Raw genomic sequence first — 23,281 nt, 5'->3', positions numbered from 1 at the left:
TTGAATTGATTGTCAAAGAAAACCAAAATTTGCCGGTATTTATAAGGCGAGCCACATTATTTTCAACCATTGGATTTCAGCCATAGCTGACCTGAAGAAACATTTTATAATTTTCGTTTAGACAGCTGGGAATCGGGTTTGCCGTGTTTTATGAAAGAATTATAGATCCTGCTAAGCATGTTGATTAAGTTTGGGGTCATAAGATTTGCATGGCCTACGGGGGGGGGGGGGGGGAGTTGAGGGGTTAGGCTACAAGGTGTTAATTTTCTCAACTTTTTCTGTCTCTTTGCCAAAAAATACCAAATTCCAGGAAAATGCTGGAGACCTGCTAAATTAATTATAATACATCTGACTTCAACCTATCAAATTTCAGGATATACCTATCCAGATAAAGACATCTTCCCCACCACCATCCGCAAGTGGAGCACGATAATCATCTGCCGTGTGGTCCAGTTCATCATCTGACAATAAGGCATAATCAGCATAGATTGACGAGGAAGCTGTTCTGACATCTAGTAAGTCTAAGGCTGTACAGGTTCCATCATGGAAATGCACACATAGAAATGTGCGTGGTGTGCAGGTTATATTATTCACAGTGCCGAATAAAAAAAAATTCAGACAGTGAAATTGGGTCCTGTTAGGGAGGTTTTCCCGAATGTACGTGATGATGACGTGCCCCATTAACAGGACGTATCATCTATTTTAAAATGCGTTTCCAAAGTGAATGCATGAGGACAACCCATTTGTGTCGTATGTCACAGGAAACGCCCGATTCCCCTGATTCTGCAGGATGTTTTTCTTTAAATAAATCATAAGCGTCACATTTGCTCCTAGCTCTGTTCACCATCCCAAATGGCAATATTGCCAATTGGGCCGGACAATCACAGAAAACCCCAAATATTATACATTTCTTCTTGTATAATTCTTACAGAGACCATTCTCCCGTGAAAGACAGTTGCTTATGCTACACAAAAAAAAATAAAATCGAGGGTCAACCATTGAACTTTTGAGATATGTTGAATTTTGCACAAATCAGCGAAAACGCACCAACTGGCACTGGACGGCATTTCAACAGGCACATCTCGAGTTCAGTGTACACATAAGACGGGAACAACAGTAAAATGCGTAGTTTCTTGTTAGCCGCCTATTGAGTAGCGCTCGAGGTTTCAGAAACTCCAAAAATAGCATTGCAAAGCGAGCATAACCCCTCAGCCTATTAAGGTTGAAGGTGAGATAATGGTGAAGTTGGCTTAGTGGAGTGGCTAGTTTGCATATGGAAATTAAAATTGTGGAAACCTATTTTGAGTATGTGAGCGTGGCGGCCATATTGAATTTCGAATCGCGATGATTTTCGAAAGGAACCTTCCCCTTACAAAACTGCATTAGGCCTACGCCCACTAAAAACTGATTCCATCCTCTAAGCCGTTCTCCTCGAAATTGACGGAAACCGATTTCAAGCACGTTGCCCTGGTGAGCATATTGAGAATCAGAACGAGCCGGTTTTCGAAAGGAACCTTCCTCTAGTCACCCCCAACGTACATACCAAAAACGAATTTGATCGGACGAACGTTCTCCTCGAAATTGACGGAAACCTATTTCAAGCACGCCGCCCTGGTGACCATATTTAGAATCAGAATGAGCCGGTTTTCAAAAGGAACCTTCCTCTAGTCACCCCCAACGTACATACCAAAAATGAATTGATTGTCAAAGAAAACAAAAATTTGCCGGTATTTATAAGGCGAGCCACATTATTTTCAACCATTGGATTTCAGCCATAGGTGACCTGAAGTACCATTGTATAATTTTCGTTTAGACAGCTGGGAATCGGGTTTGCTGTGTTTTATGAAAGAATTATAGATCCTGCTAAGCATGTTGATCAAGTTTGGGGTCATAAGATTTGCATGGCCTACGGGGGGGGGGGGGGGGTTAAGGGGTTAGGCTACAAGGTGTTAATTTTCTCAACTTTTCCTGTCTCTTTGCCAAAAAATACCAAGTTCCAGGAAAATGCTGGAGACCTGCTAAATTAATTATAATACATCTGACTTCAACCTATCAAATTTCAGGATATACCTATCCAGATAAGGACATCTTCCCCACCACCATCCGCAAGTGGAGCACGATAATCATCTGCCGTGTAGTCCAGTTCATCATCTGACAACAAGGCATAATCAGCATAGATTGACGAGGAAGCTGTTCTGACATCTAGTAAGTCTAAGGCTGCACAGGTTCCATCATGGAAATGCACACATAGAAATGTGCGTGGTGTGCAGGTTATATTATTCACAGTGCCGAATAAAATAATTTCAGACAGTGGAATTGGGTCTTGTTAGGGAGGTTTTCCCGAATGTACGTGATGATGACGTGCCCCATTAACGGGACGTAACATCTATTTTAAAATGCGTTTCCAAAGTGAATGCATGAGGACAACCCACTTGTGTCGTATATCACTGGAAACGCCCGATTCCCCTGATTCTGCAGGATGTTCAATCGGGCATTTTATTTCTTTAAATAAATCATAAGCGTTGCATTTGCTCCTAGCTCTGTTCACCATCCCAAATGGCAATATTGCCAATTGGGTCGGACAATCACAGAAAACCCCAAATATTATACATTTCTTCTTGTATAATTCTTACAGAGACCATTCTCCCGTGAAAGACAGTTGCTTATGCTACATAAAAAAATAAAATCGAGGGTCAACCATTGAACTTTTGAGATATGTTGAATTTTGCACAAATCAGCGAAAAACGCACCAACTGGCACTGGACGGCATTTCAACAGGCACATCTCGAGTTCAGTGTACACATACGTCGGCAACAACAGTAAAATGTGTAGTTTCTTGTTAGCCGCCTATTGAGTAGCGCTCGAGGTTTCAGAAACTCCAAAAATAGCATCGCAAAGCGAGCATAACCCCTCAGCCTATTAAGGTTGAAGGTGAGATAATGGTGAAGTTGGCTTAGTGGAGTGGCTAGTTTGCATATGGAAATTAAAATTGTGGAAACCTATTTTGAGTATGTGAGCGTGGCGGCCATATTGAATTTCGAATTGCGCTGATTTTCGAAAGGAACCTTCCCCTTACAAAACTGCATTAGGCCTACGCCCACTAAAAATTGATTCCATCCTCCAAGCCGTTCTCCTCGAAATTGACGGAAACCGATTTCAAGCACGTTGCTCTGGTGAGCATATTGAGAATCAGAACGAGCTGGTTTTCGAAAGGAACCTTCCTCTAGTCACCCCCAACGTACATACCAAAAATGAATTTGATCGGCGAACGGTTCTCCTCGAAATTGACGGAAACCGATTTCAAGCACGCCACCCTAGTGGCCATATTGAGAATCAGAATGAGCTGGTTTTCGAAAGGAACCTTCCTCTAGTCACCCCCAACATACATACCAAAAACGAATTTGATCGGACGAACGTTCTCCTCGAAATTGACGGAAACCTATTTCAAGCACGCCGCCCTGGTGACCATATTTAAAATCAGAATGAGCCGGTTTTCGAAAGGAACCTTCCTCTAGTCACCCCCAACGTACATACCAAAAATGAATTGATTGTCAAAGAAAACAAAAATTTGCCGGTATTTAAGGCGAGCCACATTATTTTCAACCATTGGATTTCAGCCATAGGTGACCTGAAGTAACATTTTATAATTTTCGTTTAGACAGCTGGGAATTGGGTTTGCTGTGTTTTATGAAAGAATTATAGATCCTGCTAAGCATGTTGATTAAGTTTGGGGTCATAAGATTTGCATGGCCTACGGGGGGGGGGGGGGGTGAAGGGGTTAGGCTACAAGGTGTTAATTTCTCAACTTTTCCTGTCTCTTTGCCAAAAAATACCAAGTTCCAGGAAAATACTGGAGACCTGCTAAATTAATTATAATACATCTGACTTCAACCTATCAAATTTCAGGATATACCTATCCAGATAAAGACATCTTCCCCACCACCATCCGCAAGTGGAGCACGATAATCATCTGCCGTGTGGTCCAGTTCATCATCTGACAACACGGAATAATCAGCATAGATTGACGAGGAAGCTGTTCTGACATCTAGTAAGTCTAAGGCTGCACAGGTTCCATCATGGAAATGCACATATAGAAATGTGTGTGGTGTGCAGGTTATATTATTCACAGTGCCGAATAAAAAAAAGTGGAATTGGGTCTTGTTAGGGAGGTTTTCCCGAATGTACGTGATGATGACTTGCCCCATTAACAGGACGTAACATCTGTTTTAAAATGCGTTTCCAAAGTGAATGCATGAGGACAACCCACTTGTGTCGTATATCACTGGAAACGCCCGATTCCCCTGATTCTGCAGGATGTTCAATCGGGCATTTTATTTCTTTAAATAAATCATAAGCGTAACATTTGCTCCTAGCTCTGCTCACCATCCCAAATGGCAATATTGCCATTTGGGTCGGACAATCACAGAAAACCCCAAATATTATACATTTCTTCTTGTATAATTCTTACAGAGACCATTCTCCCGTGAAAGACAGTTGCTTATGCTACACAAAAAAAAATAAAATCGAGGGTCAACCATTGAACTTTTGAGATATGTTGAATTTTGCACAAATCAGCGAAAAACGCACCAACTGGCACTGGACGGCATTTCAACAGGCACATCTCGAGTTCAGTGTACACATACGTCGGCAACAACAGTAAAATGTGTAGTTTCTTGTTAGCTGCCTATTGAGTAGCGCTCGAGGTTTCAGAAACTCCAAAAATAGCATCGCAAAGCGAGCATAACCCCTCAGCCTATTAAGGTTGAAGGTGAGATAATGGTGAAGTTGGCTTAGTGGAGTGGCTAGTTTGCATATGGAAATTAAAATTGTGGAAACCTATTTTGAGTATGTGAGCGTGGCGGCCATATTGAATTTCGAATCGCGCTGATTTTCGAAAGGAACCTCCCCTTACAAAACTGCATTAGGCCTACGCCCACTAAAAATTGATTCCATCCTCCAAGCCGTTCTCCTCGAAATTGACGGAAACCGATTTCAAGCACGTTGCCTTGGTGAGACGCTCAACGTACATACCAAAAACGAATTTGATCGGACGAACGTTCTCCTCGAAATTGATGGAAACCTATTTCAAGCACGCCGCCCTGTCGACCATAATGAGAATCAAAATGAGCCGGTTTTCGAAAGAAACCTTCCTCTAGTCACCCCCAACGTACATACCAAAAATGAATTGATTGTCAAAGAAAACCAAAATTTGCCGGTATTTATAAGGCGAGCCACATTATTTTCAACCATTGGATTTCAGCCATAGCTGACCTGAAGTAACATTGTATAATTTTCGTTTAGACAGCTGGGAATCGGGTTTGCTGTGTTTTATGAAAGAATTATAGATCCTGCTAAGCATGTTGATTAAGTTTGGGGTCATAAGATTTGCATGGCCTACGGGGGGGGGGGAGTTAAGGGGTTAGGCTACAAGGTGTTAATTTTCTCAACTTTTTCTGTCTCTTTGCCAAAAAATACCAAATTCCAGGAAAATGCTGGAGACCTGCTAAATTAGTTATAATACATCTGACTTCAACCTATCAAATTTCAGGATATACCTATCCAGATAAAGACATCTTCCCCACCACCATCCGCAAGTGGAGCACGATAATCATCTGCCGTGTAGTCCAGTTCATTATCTGACAACAAGGCATAATCAGCATAGATTGACGAGGAAGCTGTTCTGACATCTAGTAAGTCTAAGGCTGCACAGGTTCCATCATGGAAATGCACACATAGAAATGTGCGTGGTGTGCAGGTTATATTATTCACAGTGCCGAATAAAAAAAAATTCAGACAGTGAAATTGGGTCCTGTTAGGGAGGTTTTCCCGAATGTACGTGATGATGACGTGCCCCATTAACAGGACGTAACATCTATTTTAAAATGCGTTTCCAAAGTGAATGCATGAGGACAACCCATTTGTGTCGTATGTCACAGGAAACGCCCGATTCCCCTGATTCTGCAGGATGTTTTTCTTTAAATAAATCATAAGCGTCACATTTGCTCCTAGCTCTGTTCACCATCCCAAATGGCAATATTGCCAATTGGGCCGGACAATCACAGAAAACCCCAAATATTATACATTTCTTCTTGTATAATTCTTACAGAGACCATTCTCCCGTGAAAGACAGTTGCTTATGCTACACAAAAAAAAATAAAATCGAGGGTCAACCATTGAACTTTTGAGATATGTTGAATTTTGCACAAATCAGCGAAAAACGCACCAACTGGCACTGGACGGCATTTCAACAGGCACATCTCGAGTTCAGTGTACACATAAGACGGGAACAACAGTAAAATGCGTAGTTTCTTGTTAGCCGCCTATTGAGTAGCGCTCGAGGTTTCAGAAACTCCAAAAATAGCATCGCAAAGCGAGCATAACCCCTCAGCCTATTAAGGTTGAAGGTGAGATAATGGTGAAGTTGGCTTAGTGGAGTGGCTAGTTTGCATATGGAAATTAAAATTGTGGAGACCTATTTTGAGTATGTGAGCGTGGCGGCCATATTGAATTTCGAATCGCGATGATTTTCGAAAGGAACCTTCCCCTTACAAAACTGCATTAGGTCTACGCCCACTAAGAACTGATTCCATCCTCTAAGCCGTTCTCCTCGAAATTGACGGAAACCGATTTCAAGCACGCCGCCCTGGTGACCATATTTAGAATCAGAATGAGCCGGTTTTCAAAAGGAACCTTCCTCTAGTCACCCCCAACGTACATACCAAAAATGAATTTATTGTCAAAGAAAACCAAAATTTGCCGGTATTTATAAGGCGAGCCACATTATTTTCAACCATTGGATTTCAGCCACAGGTGACCTGAAGTAACATTTTATAATTTTCGTTTAGACAGCTGGGAATCGGGTTTGCTGTGTTTTATGAAAGAATTATAGATCCTGCTAAGCATGTTGATTAAGTTTGGGGTCATAAGATTTGCATGGCCTACGAGGGGGGGGGGGGGGTTAAGGGGTTAGGCTACAAGGTGTTAATTTTCTCAACTTTTCCTGTCTCTTTGCCAAAAAATACCAAGTTCAAGGAAAATGCTGGAGACCTGCGAAATTAATTATAATACATCTGACTTCAACCTATCAAATTTCAGGATATACCTATCCAGATAAGGACATCTTCCCCACCACCATCCGCAAGTGGAGCACGATAATCATCTGCCGTGTAGTCCAGTTCATCATCTGACAACAAGGCATAATCAGCATAGATTGACGAGGAAGCTGTTCTGACATCTAGTAAGTCTAAGGCTGCACAGGTTCCATCATGGAAATGCACACATAGAAATGTGCGTGGTGTGCAGGTTATATTATTCACAGTGCCGAATAAAAAAAAATTCAGACAGTGAAATTGGGTCCTGTTAGGGAGGTTTTCCCGAATGTACGTGATGATGACGTGCCCCATTAACAGGACGTAACATCTATTTTAAAATGCGTTTCCAAAGTGAATGCATGAGGACAACCCATTTGTGTCGTATGTCACAGGAAACGCCCGATTCCCCTGATTCTGCAGGATGTTTTTCTTTAAATAAATCATAAGCGTCACATTTGCTCCTAGCTCTGTTCACCATCCCAAATGGCAATATTGCCAATTGGGCCGGACAATCACAGAAAACCCCAAATATTATACATTTCTTCTTGTATAATTCTTACAGAGACCATTCTCCCGTGAAAGACAGTTGCTTATGCTACACAAAAAAAAATAAAATCGAGGGTCAACCATTGAACTTTTGAGATATGTTGAATTTTGCACAAATCAGCGAAAAACGCACCAACTGGCACTGGACGGCATTTCAACAGGCACATCTCGAGTTCAGTGTACACATAAGACGGGAACAACAGTAAAATGCGTAGTTTCTTGTTAGCCGCCTATTGAGTAGCGCTCGAGGTTTCAGAAACTCCAAAAATAGCATCGCAAAGCGAGCATAACCCCTCAGCCTATTAAGGTTGAAGGTGAGATAATGGTGAAGTTGGCTTAGTGGAGTGGCTAGTTTGCATATGGAAATAAAAATTGTGGAAACCTATTTTGAGTATGTGAGCGTGGCGGCCATATTGAATTTCGAATCGCGCTGATTTTCGAAAGGAACCTTCCCCTTACAAAACTGCATTAGGTCTACGCCCACTAAAAATTGATTCCATCCTCCAAGCCGTTCTCCTCGAAATTGACGGAAACCTATTTCAAGCACGTTGCCCTGGTGAGCATATTGAGAATCAGAACGAGCAGGTTTTTGAAAGGAACATTCCTCTAGTCACCCCCAACCTACATACCAAAAATGAATTTAATCGGACAAACGGTTCTCCTCGAAATTGACGGAAACCGATTTCAAGCACGCCGCCCTGGTGACTATATTGAGAATCAGAACGAGCCTGTGACAGCGGATATAGTCCCCCTGGAGTCATAGTCCGGTAGCATTGTATTTGATCAATTAAGCAGCATGATCTATTATACCGCTAACCCTAACCAAAACATTTAGCAATGCGGGCTATTGTTACACGGACTATCAGCCCTAGGACTACTATCCCTTGCACACCGGTTTTTGAAAGGAACCTTCCTCTAGTCACCCCCAACGTACATACCAAAAATGAATTTGATCGGCGAACGGTTCTCCTCGAAATTGATGGAAACCGATTTCAAGCACGCCGCCCTAGTGGCCATATTGATAATCGGAACGAGCCCGTTTTCGAAAGGAACCTCGCTCTAGTCACCCCAACGTACATACCAAAAATGAATTTAATCGGACAAACGGTTCTCCTCGAAATTGACGGAAACCGATTTCAAGCACGCCGCCCTGGTGACCATATTTAGAATCAGAATGAGCCGGTTTTCGAAAGGAACCTTCCTCTAGTCACCCCCAACGTACATACCAAAAACGAATTTGATCGGACGAACGTTCTCATCAAAATTGACGGAAACCGATTTCAAGCACGCCGCCCTGGTGACTATATTGAGAATCAGAACGAGCAGGTTTTCGAAAGGAACCTCGCTCTAGTCACGCTCAACGTACATACCAAAAATGAATTTGATCGGACAAACGGTTCTCATCAAAATTGACGGAAACCGATTTCAAGCACGCCACCCTGGTGGCCATATTGAGAATCAGAACGAGCCGGTTTTCGAAAGGAGCCTTCCTCTAGTCACCCCCAACGTACCTACCAAAAATGAATTTGATCGGCGAACGGTTCTCCTCGAAATTGATGGAAACCGATTTCAAGCACGCCACCCTGGTGGCCATATTGATGATCGGAACGAGCCCGTTTTCGAAAGGAACCTTCCTCTAGTCACCCTTAACGTACATACGAAAAATGAAGTTAATCGGACAAACGGTTCTCATCGAAATTGATGGAAACCGATTTCAAGCACGCCGCCCTGGTGACTATATTGAGAATCAGAACGAGCCGGTTTTCGAAAGAAACCTTCCTCTAGTCGCCCCCAACGTACATACCAAAAACGAATTGATTGTCAAAGAAAACCAAAATTTGCCGGTATTTATAAGGCGAGCCACATTATTTTCAACCATTGGATTTCAGCCATAGGTGACCTGAAGTAACATTTTATAATTTTCGTTTAGACAGCTGGGAATCTGGTTTGCTGTGTTTTATGAAAGAATTATAGATCCTGCTAAGCATGTTGATTAAGTTTGGGGTCATAAGATTTGCATGGCCTACGGGGGGGGGAGTTAAGGGGTTAGGCTACAAGGTGTTAATTTTCTCAACTTTTCCTGTCTCTTTGCAAAAAAATACCAAATTCCAGGAAAATGCTGGAGACCTGCTAAATTAATTATAATACATCTGACTTCAACCTATCAAATTTCAGGATATACCTATCCAGATAAAGACATCTTCCCCACCACCATCCGCAAGTGGAGCACGATAATCATCTGCCGTGTGGTCCAGTTCATTATCTGACAACAAGGCATAACCAGCATAGATTGACGAGGAAGCTGTTCTGACATCGAGTAAGTCTAAGGCTGCACAGGTTCCATCATGGAAATGCACACATAGAAATGTGCGTGGTGTGCAGGTTATATTGTTCACAGTGCCGAATAAAAAATTGGCGGGTCTATTTGGCAAGCCGCTCGCCGAACAGGCATCTTTTTTTGTCCTGATTGGAGAGCCGCTTGCCAAACAGCACTAAAAAGCCACCCTGTTCGGCCAGCCGGGCTTGCCAAACAGAGCAAAATTTCTTTCCTGTTTGGCAAGCCGATGAATAAACCACGCCTACTCATGAATATGCATAATGGCGTATTGATCTGAAAATGGTCTGTTACTGCGGTTTTTCCTTTAGAGTAACCAAATTCCTCTGAAGCGAAATGACGGCAATGGCACTCGATTGCGGAGTGCGTACGTTCGATCATTGAAGTTTTGTGCATAATCTGAAAACCCTTTTGTGCATAATCTGAAAACCCTTTTGTGCATAATCTGAAAATACTGACAGATGCACACGGTCTCAGATAACCGAATGGTCCCGGTGTCAGCAACCTCGTCCCCAGGGATTCTCGTGTCATTTTACATTGGGATTTCTGCTCATGTGTTACACTGGGTACGAGGTTACAGTGTTACTAACTTATGAATATTAATTAGCCCTTGGGCATTTATAGAAATAAAAAATTGGAATGAAAGGACGCGGGGCAACACCAACGCTGATTGGCCGTCTCAGGTCACATGCCGAGGAAACTAATTTTGATTGGCACCGGTGTAAAAGAAATGCAAGTCCGCCCGGAATCAAGGTCCTACGGACCTTGGTTCCCAAGGAATGGGGGCCCTACGTTCCTTGGGAACGGTTGTCCTAACCGGACTTCCCTTCCTGGGCTACGATTCCTATATATATAAAAGGAAGGTAGGACTTTGATTACTGGGGGACTTAGATTTCTTTTACAACAGTGACAGAAATTGAGGTCCCCGTAACCAATGTCCGTACCCACTTAAATTACATACGCATGTACTACGGTATATAATAGAACATGCGTTCAAATATTTAAAGTTTTGGGATGTCTGCCAGCCAATCCCCATAGTGTAGTGGTCATGGTCCCTGCCTAGTAAGCAGAAACCGCTGGTTCGAGTCCCGCTCGGTCTATTCTTTTTTTGTTTATTTCTCTTCATTACATCTTGCATAATCGATTACAATCATTCGAGTGACTCAACATTCAATCATGATCATCAGTGTAGCCTAGGCCTATAAAACGCAAGTGGAAACTTGTATTGGCCTTCATTCCTGCCGAGATGTCAACCGAAAGAACACCTCATGACCCGCACATTATTTTTCGCTATTTACGGGACCATGCCTATCCAGCTCGTTGCAGTCTTTCGAGGAAGCGGTCCATCCGCCGAGCAGCAAAGAACAATTTTAAGGTAAGTTTGAACTTGGATTCCTAGGAAAGCAGATCTGAGGACTTAGATTCCAAGGAAAGCTGGTCTGGGGGACTTGGATTCCGAGGAAAGCAGGTCTTGGGGACTTGGATTCCGAGGAAAGCTGGTCTGGGGGACTTGGATTCCTAGGAAAGCAGGTCTTGGGACTTGGATTCCTAGAAAAGAAGGTCCAGGGGAGTTAGATTCCTAGGAAAGGAGGTCTTGGGGACTTTTTTTCCTAGGAAAATAGGTCCGGATGACTGGAGGAAGCTTATTTTTGAGAAGGCTATTGATGCGCTGCGTAGGATTTTGGTTATGATGTTTCAAATTCAATCAATATATAGACCCCATGCCATAGCATAGGCCTTTTCCTCTCCAGCGCGAAATCTAATGGTACACTTTTTCGACAAATATGTACAACAAATTCGGTGTTGCTGATCTAGATTTCAATACATTTTAATGTGTGTACGCACGACTACAGTGTTCATCCCAAACCGGCAATTTTGTTGCAAGCAAAAAAATTTCAAATTTCTAAAAAAAAACTAGACTGGGAAGCAACAACTATGAATGCTTTCACGTTAACACCAGCATATACGTCTTTTTACAGCTTGAACGCGGTGAACTCATGTATCGGCGACTGAAAAACAAGATAAACGACGTCCCAGGCACTTACGATGATGCTGACCAAGATGGGGAATTACACGAAAGTCCTTGGCGCAAGGTCCTTATGACGCCAAAACAGATCGATGACGCGCTTGCGAATCTCCATTCGTCGGCCTTTGGTAAGCGATAGATGGTTAATTTATGCGTAGTGTTTACTGATGTGCTTACTGTTCTAAGGATACACTTGAACACTTATATCAAATAAGCGAAATTTAATTTGAAGGCAACTTTGGTGAAATGATCGTGGTACCGAAAATCTTTCCTCTTTTCAACTACCATTCCAACATTTCAGGTGGGCATTTAGGAAGGGATAAAACCTTGGACAAAGTTGAAAAGCGCTATTGGTGGCAAAACCTTGTAGCCGACGTTAATGCCTTTCTGAAGAAATGCCCAAGATGCCAGCTGGTAAACCGCAAAATGAATATGGTCGCCCGCCTCTTCACCCGATCCCTGTCGCTAAAGCGCAATGCTATAGAACGGCGAGTTTACACTCTTCATTGTTTATAACTAACTGCAGTATGCTCATATAAATAGCGATAGTATCTTGCATTTGAATACAATGTAATATCTCGTAATGCAGTGGTGTCCTACTGGGCAAGACGCTACAATTGATTATCTGCGTTCTAACTCTACTTTCGTTTTGTCCCCTTTTTGTGATTTCAGATTGGTATCGATCTTATCGGGCCTCTAGAAGAGTCGAGGAATGGCAATAAATACATATGCACGACGACCTGTTACTTCTCCAAGTGGGCCCAGGCGAACCCACTACCGTCAAAACATGCAGAAGGTGTTGCGAAGGTGCTTTTCAAGTCATTCTTGTGGTAAGTTTTATAGACTAAATTTGAACAATGAATAGAGAATGAAATCAGACAAATAAATAATTTTCCTTTCTCCTTCATCATGTTGATAGGACATAGGCATAAGACATTACTATAACTTAAGACATAGGCGATAGTCAAATTAGCGCTACTTTGGCAGCTACATGTAAGTATAACCCATCATGCCTTACTCAGGGACAGGACTGTTCATCAATAGACATACGCACAAAAATACATAATTCCGTATTCGTATTCTTTATTTCAGTTTTGGTTTCGCAAGGGTTTTGATCTCCGATCAAGGGCAGGAATTCAACAACGAGATTGTGAAGGGCATAGTGACTGCTTTAGAAATGTCGCACCACCGAACCACGGCTTACCACCCTCAGTCGAATGGATTAACTGGTAAGTAAAGGACTTGAGCAGGTTAACTTGTTAGCGCTATATAAATGCAGACAATACATTACAAGGCCACATATTCTAATTCTGTTTTATACGTAAATTAATTTCGCTTCATTTGTTGTATTTTTTTCTCCAGAACGTTTCAATCGGACATTGGAAGCAATGCTACTAAAGATGGAGCCAGGTGATGACTGGGAGAACCAATTGCCTCAAGTCGTGTTCGCGTACAACACCTCAAAGCACACCTCAACGGGATTTTCTCCCTTTTTCCTCATGTATGGCAGGTAATTATTGGTCTTCTGTTGTCTAAAAGGAAAGGAAAATTGACCCAAACTTTTGACACCAAAAAAGTCTTAAATTCAGCTTAGATTGATAATAAGTAAGTGATTCGTTCTGACATGTACTTACCAGTTTCCAAGTACTAACTGGTTATCAATATTGTTTTAAGCGCTGCGTGTGTAGCTATAAGTGGTTACAATATCCTTGAATCACTCTTATTATGTGTCGCGCAAGTTCAATCATTATTCATTTTAGGGAACCCATTCTTCCTGAAGATGTGGATGAACCTGAGGGAAACGCCGAAGCAGACGAACCCCGACCAAGTGGGAGTGAACAACATGCAGAGGTCAATAAGAGAGTTACTAGAATGCGAGAGTCTATAGGGCAGAAAGTGCTTAAAAACATCAAGAAGGCCCAGGGGCGACAAGAAACGCATTACAACAAGAGGAGGATCTCTCAAAACGTGAGTGTTAGACAAAACGTATTCATGTATCATTCATGAAAATGTTGCTTCATTTGACCATGCGAAGATGACGTCACTGATCTGAAGAAGGGAAATGTTGCAAAGAAGCTATTGTCTAAGGCAAGTGGCACCTTACATGTATTGCAAACTTCTGTTCTCAAACTTCATATTTCTTTTTGTTGCAGGATATCCCCGTTGGAACTAAGGTCCTGAAGAAAAATTTGGTACGATCGGATCGAAAAGGGGGAAAATCTGCGTTACCTTGGCTGGGCCCGTATGTCATAAGGAGCAAGACCAAGAGCGGGGGATACTTGTTAACGAACGAGGATGGTATCCACTTGAAATCCTCAATAAACGGGGCGAACTTAAAGATATGGCATGAGGGGCCGTCTGAGAATGAAAAGAAATAAACTACGTTCCAGTCTTCATGTCACTGTCAACACATTATCAATACCACAATATGTATCAATTCTGGTTAAAAACAGTGATTTGAGAGCCCAATTCAAGAGCAGGGTATGATACTAGTATTTATGTCAACCCTTGTGTCTGAATACTTGCATTAAATACAGAATCTGGTTAAACAGAATGACTTGTTGATTTCTTTATGTACATACATGTACAGTACAAGGCGAATGAAATTGTAAAAGCCATTGCCATAGAAAATCGGTAAGCTGCAACACCTCACTGCGAATGAAAATTAGGTGCAGGCACTTTGAGTAGAGTAATGTATCTTCCTTGAAAATCTACTGTAGTTTTGCATAGGACTTGGAATACTAGTTTGTTCTAGTAATGGAAGTCCACCTAGGACGGAGATTACTAGATTTTGGACCTACATTCCTAAGGAGTCACGGTCCAAGGACATTGGTTGCTAGTAACCTAAGTCCTAGGACTCCAGCTCCTAGCCGTCCAGGACCGTAGGACTTAGATTCCCAGGAGTTAGAGTCCGGCGGACTCCAGCTAGGTAGGTCGTGGGTTACTTTTACACCGGCGTGTGCAGCGTGCAGCCTTGACCTGAAGGCGGGAAATTTGCATGGTTGTTAGCGATCCTGGAAGGCCTGGTTAATTAATATACATGTAGTCCCTAGAAGGAATCCACAAATGTATTTCTCCCAATACTAGTATTGATAGAAATATGCTCTATGGCAATAACTCCATCTGGGCTGGTGGTCTCTTCTATACTGTCCGTCAAGAAAAGCTGTATTGAGTGACAAAGTCCCTCGTGGTACCCCAAAGTCAAACTCGACCTCACAGCTGAGGTACCTGAATGAACTCCAAGAAAACCTCATATCAAGATTTATATCTTTTTCCTAACGCAACCTCACACCTGGGATCCCTCAGTCAATCTGACCCTCACAGCTCAGGTCACCACGTGAACTCCAAAATCATTACTGCGATGTGTTTTCCTATCTCAATCTCACTCCTAGGACACCCAAGTCAAATTAGGCCTCACAGCTGAGGTCCCTGAAGGAATTCCAAGAAAATCTCGTATCAAGATTTAAATGTTTTTACTATCTCAACCTCACACCTGGGATCCCTCAGTCAATCAGGACCTCACAGCTCAGGACCCCGAGTGAACTCCAAAATCACTTCTGCGATGTGTTTCCTATCTCAATCTCACTCCTAGGACACCCGAGTCAAACTAGGCCTCACAGCTGAGGTCCCTGAATGAACTCCAAGAAAACCTTAAAGATTCAGACTTTTTACATTGATGAGCAATGATTGCACACAGAGGGGGGGGGGGGGGGGGAGTCTGTGAAGTTGGCTCCCAGTTCCTAGTTCCCAGTTCCCAGTTCCCAGTTCGTTATTCGTACCCATTTTTAAACATGGTGTGTTTGGGTACGAAATGGGCTAAGCATTTCCCAGTTCCCAATTCAAATTTCTTTCAAATATTAACCCTCCACAGTCCGATAACTCAACTTGGTGGTTTTAACCCTTTCCTACCAAGCTCGCGATTCAACTATCAGTGACTTAAACCCTTTCTGACCCATTTCCCGGTTCAAAATACCAGCTCCTTATTCGCTTAACTCGTTTTAACCCTTTATAACTCCATTTCCCGATTCATTTACAGTCACTTTAACCCTTTCTGACTCCATTTCATTCATTTGCAAGTCTCTTTAACCCTTTCTGACTCCATTTCCCAGTTCGAAATGCCAGTTCCTTATTCGCTTAACTCATTTTAACCCTCTATAAGTCCATTTCCCTATTCAAATGCTGGCTCCCGATTCAGCTACAAGTCACTTTAACCCTTTCTGACTCCATTTCATTCATTTGCAAGTCACTTTAACCCTTTCTGACTCCATTTCCCAGTTCAAAATGCCAGTTCCTTATTCGTCTTTTCATTTCAACCCTCTATAAGTCCATTTCCCTATTCAAATGCTGGCTCCCGATTCAGCTACAAGTCACTTTAACCCTTTCTGACTCCATTTCATTCATTTGCAAGTCTCTTTAACCCTTTCTGACTCCATTTCCCAGTTCAAAATGCCGTGGATCGAGTTTGTTTACAATATGCAGTGCCATCTTGGAAAAGCCGTGACGTCACCGCGGTATCGTCCTTGATTTACAAGTCACTTTAACCCTTTTTGACTCCATTTCCCGGTTCAAAATGCCAGCTCCTTATTCGTCTTAACTCATTTTAACACTCTGGAACTCCATGTTGGAATTGTCATCGTTTGGGAGAGTATTTAACTTTTATGGCGATATTAACCCCATCTGGGCTGGTGGTCTCTTCTATACTGTCAGTCAAGAAATGCTGTATTGAGTGACACAGTCCCCAAGTCAGGTACCTGAATGAACTCCAAGGAAACCATGTATCAAGATTTTTTTTTCCTATCTCAGCCTTACACCTGGGATCCCTCAGTCAATCAGGACCTCACAGCTCAGGTATCCGAGTGAACTCCAAAATCACTACTGCGATGTGTTTCCTATCACAATCTCACTCTTAGGACACCCAAGTCAAACTAGGCCTCACAGCTGAGGTCCTTGAATGAGCTCATATCAAGATTTATATGTTTTTACTATCTCAACCTCACACCTGGGATCCCTCAGGCAAACTGGACCTCAAACTAGACCTCACAGCTGAGGTCCCATGAGTGATCTCCAAAAATCAAGACTGAGGCTTTTTTCTAATCTCCATATCGCTGATCAAATATTCAAATAGTTCCATTGATTTGAGAAACAAGTTACTTTCCTTTACAATATTTATTACTTCTTTACCAGTAATTCTTGATATTAACAAGTATATAATTACAATGTATTACATATATTACTTTTTGACATGAAACAAGGTCAATATACAATGCACAATATTACAAGGAAGAGGAAGTCAATTATTTGGTAAACCCATGATCTCCAGTCGGCCTACTGTGCTCTGCCCCTCCGGTGGCGACCGTCGGCCATGTATCCCAGTTTTCCTCATCACATGACTCCGTCTCGGCAAATACATGTAGGTCCACGGTATATTTATACATACAGAACGTCTGCTCAGTCTTAACCCTTTCTTCTGGCGATACAGACATGACATTACAGACACATAAACGAAAAAAAATCCGTTTTCATAAATGAGTGGTAATGTGTGTTCTTCCTGTACGGGAGTTCACCCTTGTACATCTGTTGATGTTTTTTATAAAATACTTGGAAGTCACGATAACGAGGTTTTGATTCATGTTCTTAACTTTGTGAATACATGTAATATGTTTAATTTGAGAAAGATGGGACCCTATCATAGTAGTTTTCATTAAATATTTTGTAATTTATAGCACTTCCTGTGTTTGTACCCAATATGCAGTCCTTATCTTGCCGCATACGTGTCACTCTGTGATATGTTTGATTTTTAATCAAATTTGAATTTGAATTTGGGTATAATAGTACATTGTGTATATTTGAGCATTGCTATTCTCTGGTATCGTATCCTGGGACAGAAAAATGGCCTTTACTGGTCTATACCGAGTGTAGCCAAGGGGTATTTATACACTGGTATCTTAAGGGTGAAGCACTTCATGTCATATCCTGTATTGTCAGTGATCGCCCGATACTAGGCCAGACAAACTTCAACCTGCTTTAATCTGATGGGTCACATGCACAATAGCATGTATTTACAAACCGAGTGCTTTCACTTCCTATCAACTGTGTGTACCAGTTTAAGCCAACAAAAGGCCCCAACACATAGGTCTTTACATCATTCAGACAACTCATGGCCGGCTTAAACCATGCACACAGTATAGAGCTCTCGGCAGTCTCATACTCTGGCCGACTTCTATCGACTGTGCGCACTGGTTTAAGCCAACAAAATGCCCCTACACATAGGTGTATATGGTAATTAAGATGGCACATGGTTGGCTTAACCCCATGCACACAGCATAGAGCTCTCGACAGTCCCATACTCTGGCCGACTTCTATCGACTGTGTGCACTGGTTTAAGCCAACAAAATGCCCCTACACATAGGTGTATATGGTAATTAAGATGGCCCATGGTTGGCTTAACCCCATGCACACAGTATAGAGCTCTCGACAGTCCCATACTCTGGCCGACTTCTATCGACTGTGTGCACTGGTTTAAGCCAACAAAATGCCCCTACACATAGGTCTTTACATCATTCAGACAACTCATGGCTGGCTTAAACCATGCACATAGTATAGAGCTCTCGGCAGTCTCATACTCTGGCCGACCTCTATTGACTGTGTGCACTGGTTTAAGCCAACAAAATGCCCCTACACATAGGTCTTTACATCATTCAGACAACTCATGGATGGCTTAAACCATGCACATAGTATAGAGCTCTCGGCAGTCCCATACTCTGGCCGACTTCTATTGACTGTGTGCACTGGTTTAAGCCAACAAAAGGCCCCAACACATAGGTCTTTACATCATTCAGACAACTCATGGCTGGCTTAAACCATGCACATAGTATAGAGCTCTCGGCAGTCCCATACTCTGGCCGACTTCTATTAACTGTGTACACTGGTTTAAGCCAACAAGGGGCCCTACACATAGGTATATATGTTAAAGACAGCTCATGGCTGGCTTAAACTCATGCACACAGTATAGAGCTCTCTGCAATCCTGCCAAATCATGATATCGCTTGAGCAGGGGGAAGTGGGATACAGGATGTGCATAGTCAGCTGCAAATATAGTACAACAGATATTATGCATTAAAGAAATCAGTTCAAAACTGATGGTTTCTACAGATAAACTTTAAGACACTAACTGTACAATGTTCAAATATAATTTTTAAAGATAGAATTTTCTGTCTTTTCATTAATCACAGTTTAAAGGGGGAGTATAGGCAGGAGATAGGGGATAAAACTTTCTGTCTTTGTGTGACTTTTTTACCCATTTAGGGTCCAGGTTGTGTTCGATTAAACAACATCACTATATTGCTGATACAAGCGCAAATAGTTTTGATGTACTGTGAGATCAGAGCGTCACCTAGCAATTTTGTGTAACTTTATCTGTTCTTCCTGGCTCCTGCCCGTATTCTTCCTTTAAGGACACCTTTGGGACTGAGTAATGCTGTCCCCTTAAAGAGAGCTGTCCTGATTACAGAGGTGTCTACTATTGAGGAAGATTCCACTGTACACGAATGGTATGTGAACATTTCAAAATCAAAAGCCAGCTAGTACTCTCATTGTCGATTTCAAATTTGGGACCAAAAATCAGTGTCCTTATAAGAGAGATGTCCTTGTAACAGAGGCGGTCGCTATTGAGGAAGATTCTAATGTACACGAATGGTATGAAAACATTTTGAAATTCCCCGATCAACTTCAGTTTGAAATTGATTGCATGCTGTATTCTCCGTCAAGGTATTTACGTGCGCGTTGTCTGAAAGCTCAGAAATATCAATACATTTAGGGCCAAGATATCGTTTATGTAAACGTGTTATCGACGTGTTTCCTCAATGACCCCGATGATGCGTTGTCGCGCTCTCTTGTTGATGTGCGGTAGACAATTGACGAGCGATATGATCTGCTTTGTGGTGTATTCCTGGAAACAGAGAAAAGAGGAAATGACTTTACATGTACAGTAAAACCTCTCTATTAAGGACACCCCTCGGAACTGACAAGTGCTGTCCTGAATAGAGAGGTGTCCTGATTAGAGGGGTGAAATTGAATGGAAACAACTAATTTTATTGACTAAAACTAGTGTCCTTACTAGAAATGGTGTCCTTAATAGAGAGGGGTCCGCTAAGGGAGGTTCCACTATATATCCCTATAGTCGCTTTCATAAGCTCCTTTTGGGCGACTGGGCCAAAACTTCAAAGTTTGTTTTTTTATAGTTTTTCTTATATTTGTGAGTAATAGAGTTGTAAGAGTCTACTATGGATCATCCATGATTCCAAGTTTGTTTTTTATAAGGAGTTATTCTAATATTTGTGAGAAATACCATAGAGTCTAGCATGGGTCATCCATTATTCCAAGATTGAAACTTGCATCTATATGTCTATCTTTCAGTTTTATAACAAGAAAGAGTCAACAGGGAGAAAAGACTTTAGATTAGTTCAAGATGTTCAGAAATTTGAAAATCGCTCTCATTTTCACAATTGCTCTCGAAATTATATCAAACCTTCCTCAAATTGATTGTTACATCAAGTCCCAGCTACTTGATACATTCAAAAGTTCATTCCGGCCACAGCCGCGCGAGAAAAAGACCCGATACAACAGCATAGGATATTTTACGACACCTTTTTGAACAGGGGTTTCGCGTCATTGAAGAAATGTCACGAAAAATGACGTTGCATAAATCTCCAGAAGTATAGCGTCGTCATGATGTGACGTGTTTTACATATGCAATTAGCATACGGGCTAATATTCTGCACCAAATCATCATTTCTCTAGAGCAGTTGCGCTCAGAATGAATTTTTCCATTGATTAAAGCGTTTGAACTAAGCTATAATTACCTTGTGGTCTTTGACCCAGGTCTCTAACTGGTCCTCGGGAAGGTAGTAGGCCTTGATGTAGGTTTCAACATATTCGCGTTCTGGGATTGGGCGCAGTTCTGTCAACTTCTCAAGCTTCATCAAAAACTGCTGGAAGTCTAACAACATCAACGCCCTACCTTCTGTTGTACACTTTTTGGCGCTAGCATATCTGAAGAAATTGGAAAGATTCGAATGAATGGGTTTTTTATAGAGAGGATACCGTTTTTGCAGTGATACAATTATCACTGTATTCATATTCAGGTATCCACCCCAGCATCACAGCATCCCCGCCTGCTCATCTGATGGAAATTTATGGGCGCTCGAATTTCTGAAGAGATTGGAAAAATTAAAATGAATGGGTTTTAAAAGAATGAATGGGCTGTATTTACATTCAGGGATACGCCCCAATCTACTGTCGTAAATAGGAAAGATTCAAATGAATGGGTTTTCAAAGAGGACACCATTTTTGCATTGGGACAATCATCGCAGCATCACCGCCCATCCATCTGTTGCAAACTTTCAGGTATCCGCCCTAGCGCCAAGTCTAACAGCATCAAATGTTCGCCCCTCTGTTGTAAATGTTTTGGCGCTCGCCTATCTGAAGAAATTGGAAAATTTAAATGAGTGGGGCATTTGCATGGTTTGTTTATTTTGGCTGTTTCATTTGACACGTTTCAACATTTACATAATAAGGCCATTTCAATATGCCCTCATCGCGAACGTCTGAACGCAGCCTCTTTTCGGTCAAGTTGTTGTGGCATCAGATGTCCATCTGTCCTTTCAACTATGGCATGTGTACTGTGTAGATTCTTGACTCTGTACAAAGGAACCCCCCTTAGCAGACACCTCTAAATTAAAGACAACCTCTCTATTAAGGACACTAGTTTTGGCCCCGAATTGGCTGTTTCAATTCAATTTGACCTCTCTAATCAGGACACCACTCTATTAAGGACAGCACTATCTTGTCAGTCCAGAATGTGTCCATTGAGAGGTGTCCTGATTAGAGAGGTTAAATTGAATGGTAAAGAACCCACTTGGGACCAAAACTAGTGTCTTTAATAGAGAGGTTGTCCTTAATAGAGAGGTGTCCACTAAGGGAGGTTCCACTGTACAAGGATTTTAAAGTTCCAGATCGGACCTGTGCATAAGGAGGAAATTATGACGTCGTATTCCAAGTTTTGGTGGTGCCTACGACTTGGATGACGACTTCATCATATCCGTCTTATTACAGGTCCAATTAATTTGGAATTTCATAAATACAGGTAATTTATCAATGTGACAATATTAGGAATTGCTTACTATATCTGTAATTATTATTTCTGTGTTTCTCTCTAGCCCTGGTGAACCCAGACACCCAGGATCGTTAACCATTATAAGTTTCAACACCTTCCTTCTTAATTGCCCCTTTCCATTGTTTTATAATCTCTATCTTTTAAGCTGTTTGACCCCTTTCATGATCTTCCTGATTAGCAGCTGGTTACTAGGCCCCTGCCCTTGGCCCTGTCTGATAATCTTGTATTGATGCTGCTGTGTACTGATTGGTTATTTCCTTAATTACTGAGTGCTAGTTGGCTCAGAGCCTGATATTTGGGCTAGGCTATTTACCCATTAGGGGTGTGTGCAATTAGGTATAAATGATGATGTTCATATGTTTTTAGTAAGTCCTGGCAGATCCAGAAAACCAACCTTTACCCTCTGTAGCTAAACAAGATATTTCTCTTGAAAAGCGCCAGAGCATTTCTAATTGACTTCACCCTTGACCTTACAGCATGGTAAGATTCTTTTATATGATCTCTTGTTGATATTTTATTGTGCGCCTTATTTTTGTAATATTTTAGTGTCGGTTGTAGATATGAGGTTAGAGGGACGTGGATAATAAATAATGTAAATATCTTAGTTGGTTTAGTCTTTGGGTTCGAGTTCAGAGTTGCGAAGTTTATACGGTGACAAATATTATAAGCCCTTTTACCGCTACATTTTTGGTGGACAGCTGTGGGATTGACAAGTACTCCTTATTCATAAGGACTAACCTCAATCCAGTGATACGAACTCTGCCACAATATTTTTGAATTTTATTTACAAACTCATCTCGTAAATCTGCAAAATGTTTAGACGTAGGAAGACCCCGAAAGTTCGAAAGTCCTAAAGTCCTTTTTTGCCCAAATGGAGAGCCGAACTCATTGATATTTAAAGCGGGGCTTGCCAAACTGGGTTGATTTTCAGTGCTGTTCGGCAAGTGGCTCTCCAAACATGGCAAAAATCATGCTTGTTCAGCGAGAGGCTTGCAAAATATACCCGGTCTTCCGAAAAATTGTTTACTTATGAAACAGAAGAAGAACAAACCTCGACCTCAGAAATACCTATCCTTAAACAAACCATCATGCTAACCACCACGTTTTAT

General features: G+C 41.8%; 1 protein-coding gene across 1 annotated transcript in view; it reads right to left on the bottom strand.

The window, feature by feature from the left end:
• Positions 1–17,149: 17,149 nt before the first annotated feature.
• The window catches only part of LOC135500544 (syndetin-like), a 31,248-nt gene continuing 25,116 nt past the window's right edge, over positions 17,150–23,281 (bottom strand). The window contains exons 20-21 of the mRNA XM_064792078.1: positions 20,860–21,049; positions 17,150–19,946 (exon numbers count right to left, since the gene is read on the bottom strand). Of these exons, the coding sequence (XP_064648148.1) occupies positions 19,842–19,946; positions 20,860–21,049 (295 nt within the window). The 3' untranslated portion in view covers positions 17,150–19,841. The remainder of the gene's footprint in view (positions 19,947–20,859; positions 21,050–23,281) is intronic.

The sequence above is a fragment of the Lineus longissimus genome, chromosome 16 (assembly GCF_910592395.1).
Source record: "Lineus longissimus chromosome 16, tnLinLong1.2, whole genome shotgun sequence".
NCBI lineage: Eukaryota > Metazoa > Nemertea > Pilidiophora > Heteronemertea > Lineidae > Lineus > Lineus longissimus.
The sequence above is the reverse complement of the archived record's forward strand: the minus strand, read 5'-3'. Positions and strand labels throughout refer to the sequence as shown.